The 3,749-nt window shown below is 34.0% G+C and overlaps 1 protein-coding gene across 1 annotated transcript; it reads left to right on the forward strand.

Moving 5' to 3' along the window:
• The first annotated feature begins 277 nt into the window (after window positions 1-277).
• Window positions 278-3,269, forward strand: LOC139891804 (protein LATERAL ROOT PRIMORDIUM 1). Its single transcript, XM_071874801.1, has 2 exons — window positions 278-1,366; window positions 2,867-3,269. The coding sequence occupies exons 1-2, from the start codon at window positions 736-738 to the stop codon at window positions 3,175-3,177; spliced, it is 942 nt and encodes a 313-aa protein (XP_071730902.1). The 5' UTR covers window positions 278-735; the 3' UTR covers window positions 3,178-3,269.
• The last annotated feature ends 480 nt before the right edge of the window (window positions 3,270-3,749 follow it).

The following is a 3,749-nucleotide window of genomic DNA, read 5'->3' on the forward strand; positions in this document are numbered from 1 at the left end:
GTTATTGTTTTTTTCAGCGAAAAGAAAAATGCAAAAGTAGCTAGATAGCTAGGTAGCTGAAGTAGTAAGTAGCAACCCTAGAGAACCGAAGAGTGTGTAGTGTGGGGGAAAATGTTATCTAACTTTATACAAAATAAAAAACAAATAAAAAACCAATAGAAAGAAAAAGTGTATTCCTCGCATCATTTATACTCTTTGATTATTGGAGAGAGAATACAAACATAAACCCCAACCCACCAAAATTTCTCACTTTCCAAGACAAGCTTCATAAAAGATCACAAGAACTAAATTCAACAACCAATGAATTTAAGATCCACTACTTTGTCAAACAGTACTCTCTGTTGTTGTAATCTTCTGCCAAAATCTCTGTATTTAATCTCTCTTGCTCTCTGCAACATACCACCTGTCAACTAGTAGCTAGATCTTCCATCTTCCCCTTCTTATTACCTTTATTATTATCCTTATCCTTGTGTGTTAAAAAACAATTTGTTTACTTTATGTTATAATTTAAAAAAATAATCACAAAATACATAAACAAATACTATAGAATTTGCAGTTGTGGCTGCTAGGTCAGGTGCGTTTGCAGATTGGGTAGCCAATCCATCATCTTCTTCTTCTTCATGTCTTAGAACCTCCGATCAAGGCCTTTCTTTGAGCTTCAATGCCGGTACCACCACCGTCGCTCACGGCGGCGTGTGGTCATCATCCACTCCACGCCAGATCAACTATGGGGAAATGGGTATGTTTGTTGTTGCACCATCTACTCATCATTTATCCGATCACATGCATGCGCATCACTCTCTTAACTCAACCGTCGCCGGTGGGACGGCTCTTGGTGTCGGAGTGATCCCACTTTTAACCGCCACCCCGGCTGAGGATACGGTTGGAAACCACGGTGGTGGTGGTGGTGGAAGGGTTAGTAATGTTACTATAGCTAGTAGTAGTACTAATAATAATAATAGTAGTAGTGCTCAGTTTTGGCAACCACAACAAAGTTATTTCAGGAAAAATATGATTTCCGATCATGGGCTTGGCGGCGGCGGTTGTGGGACGGGGTCAACGCTGACGTGTCAAGATTGTGGTAACCAAGCTAAGAAAGATTGTAACCACAGGAGGTGTAGAACGTGTTGTAAAAGTAGAGGTTTTGATTGTGCTACTCACGTGAAAAGCACGTGGGTTCCGGCAGCTCGCCGTCGCGAAAGACAGCTTATGACGTCTACTGGTGCTGCTTCATCGGCGTCTACGTCCGGTAGCAAGAAACCACGGTTGATAACTTCTCGGACTACCACACCTTCACACACTTCAACTTCAAATAATAATACACCTCCAAGAAGCTTTGAGACTAGTTCTAGTGCTCATCATCAAGGTAACATATATACTTAGTGAAACTTTAAATTATTAGTTACAAGTTACTTGTACTAGAATGTGTACTCATAATTAACATAAATGTTTACATTATCTCCGTTACTTTTTGTGATAAATTAAAATAGGATGTAGCATGTTAAGTCTTCATTATTTATTAATTAAACAACTTTTATAGATAATAGATAATAGAGGCGAGGTCGGGATTTAAAGATGACGGTGACTTACTCGATAAACAGATACTATATTTATAATTTTTAAATAATAATAATGTTAAACAAGCTAATTTTTATAGTGATAATTAGGGATGGCAATGGATCGGATATGGATCGGATGATGCCGTATCCATATACATATCCATTTAGTTTTTGTTCATCCATATCCATATCCATATTCGTTTAATTTCAGTTCATCCATCCATATCCATATCCACCGGATTAAGCGGGTTAATGGATATCCGTTGGATGTTAAAAAAAAAAAGTTATAATATTTCCTAATATGCGATGATAACAAATACGTAGTATAGTTAAAATAAATATAACATGATAAAATTAATATTTATAGACAAGAATGTATAATATTTGTCGAACATATAACACAATTTGTTGAATTTACTATTAAAAGTAGATTATGAAAATTAAATATGTAATTTGTATGTTTATTTTGTTACATATACATGTTTTATTGTGTATATCATATTTATTTCATTATAAAGTTGAAAATAAAATGTAAATATAACGTTAAATGCATTTTTAATAGTAAATATGTAAGCATAAATCTATATTTATGCATTTGTATATGTATTTCGGGTTTTAATGGATATATCCATGGATGAAACTTTTTATCCATATCCATATGCATTTAGGTTCATCCATATCCGTATCCATATCCATTTAAGTTCATCCATATCCATCACGAAGTGGGTGGATCCGATTGATATCCATTGGATCGGGTGGCCATTGTCATCCCTAACTGATAATGGGCTACTTGTATATTATATGAGTTTTGGACAATTTGACTAATTAATTTACAATTGTTTTGACAAAATAATACATTTGACACACACATTCAGAAAAGCCTACAATTGAGATTTGGACTTTACTTGGACTTTTGGGACGCTGAGCACCACTAATAATACTAGTAATATTAATTAATATTATAAATTAAACTATAACATATTGAGAGTACATTTATCTGGTCTTTTCATTCTTAGATAAAAAAAATTTCGTTTTAATTACATATGCTTGTTTTTTCCCGAAAAAACTAAGAAATCATCGATTGGATGCACATTTACAGTAGTTCATAGATAGCATTTTACGATTAAATTGGAAATGTCCTAATCAATTGAATGAAGTTTGGGGGCACAGACAAACCCTTGTAGGTTATAAAGTCAACATTGGGTAACAAGTTTTTTTTAAATATTTTGATGAACTGACTTAGTTTCTATTATGTGTACCTTAATTACAATTTTTTTTTTTACTATAGTTTTGTTGTTAAATGTTAGATGCTAGTTTTATGCAATCATTGCCGGCTCAAGTGCGTGCTCCGGCGGTGTTCAAGTGTGTGAGAGTGACCGCAGTAGAGGAAGGTGATGACGAATATGCATATCAAGCAAGTGTTACAATTGGTGGTCATACGTTCAAAGGGTTCCTATATGATCAAGGAGTTGAAACAAGAGATCACAACAGCATTCATAATTTATCAGAATTACATTTAGGCGGCAGTTCAGGGCGGAATGTTGGTGGTTCTATGACATCACTACCACTTGATACACCAACGGTGTATGGTTCTTCTGGTGGTGGATTGCTTGGTTGACACTATTTATTACTGTAGTATTATTATTCTATGATGATATATATGATACGATATCTTAGCTTTTGTAATTTTGTTACTATTTAAGCCCAAAATTTCATGGAATCAAATGTCTATCATTTTGTACTATTTGTTGTCCAATCAAATTGCTTGAGACATAATCCGGTTTTTGTGTATGCATGTTTTATGCAAACACCCCGCAATTTATGGGATAGGCTCAATGCCCAAAACACGTTAGTTGTATTGTATGTGACACAAAATAGAGTAACATTTTTTGACTATTGTAATTGGCAACTAACCAACTAGTACTATGAGAACCTTCATACTTGTGATGCCAAATCTTGTATGATTTGAAGTGGTTAAATTAGCACATGAATTATTGTGTTTTGATCTTGAATAATATCATTCGTCTACATGTTTAAAGCATATCATTTTGTTATTTTGCCTTTCAAAAAAAAAAAAAAAAAAAAAAAAAAAAAATTCATTTTGTTATTTAAAATGTAGATCATCATGTTTCGCTAGCTTGTCTTCGATCATCTAATCTATTTGGAACCTTCGATAGTACGGTATCTTCA

This window comes from Rutidosis leptorrhynchoides, chromosome 2 (assembly GCF_046630445.1).
Source record: "Rutidosis leptorrhynchoides isolate AG116_Rl617_1_P2 chromosome 2, CSIRO_AGI_Rlap_v1, whole genome shotgun sequence".
NCBI lineage: Eukaryota > Viridiplantae > Streptophyta > Magnoliopsida > Asterales > Asteraceae > Rutidosis > Rutidosis leptorrhynchoides.

Bases quoted from the DNA above. Each gene is read 5' to 3' on its own strand.
- LOC139891804 (XM_071874801.1), top strand. From the start codon at position 736: ATGGGTATGTTTGTTGTTGCACCATCTACTCATCATTTATCCGATCAC. The intron at 1,367-2,866 runs GTAACATATATA...GTTAAATGTTAG, and splicing joins TTCTAGTGCTCATCATCAAG to ATGCTAGTTTTATGCAATCA.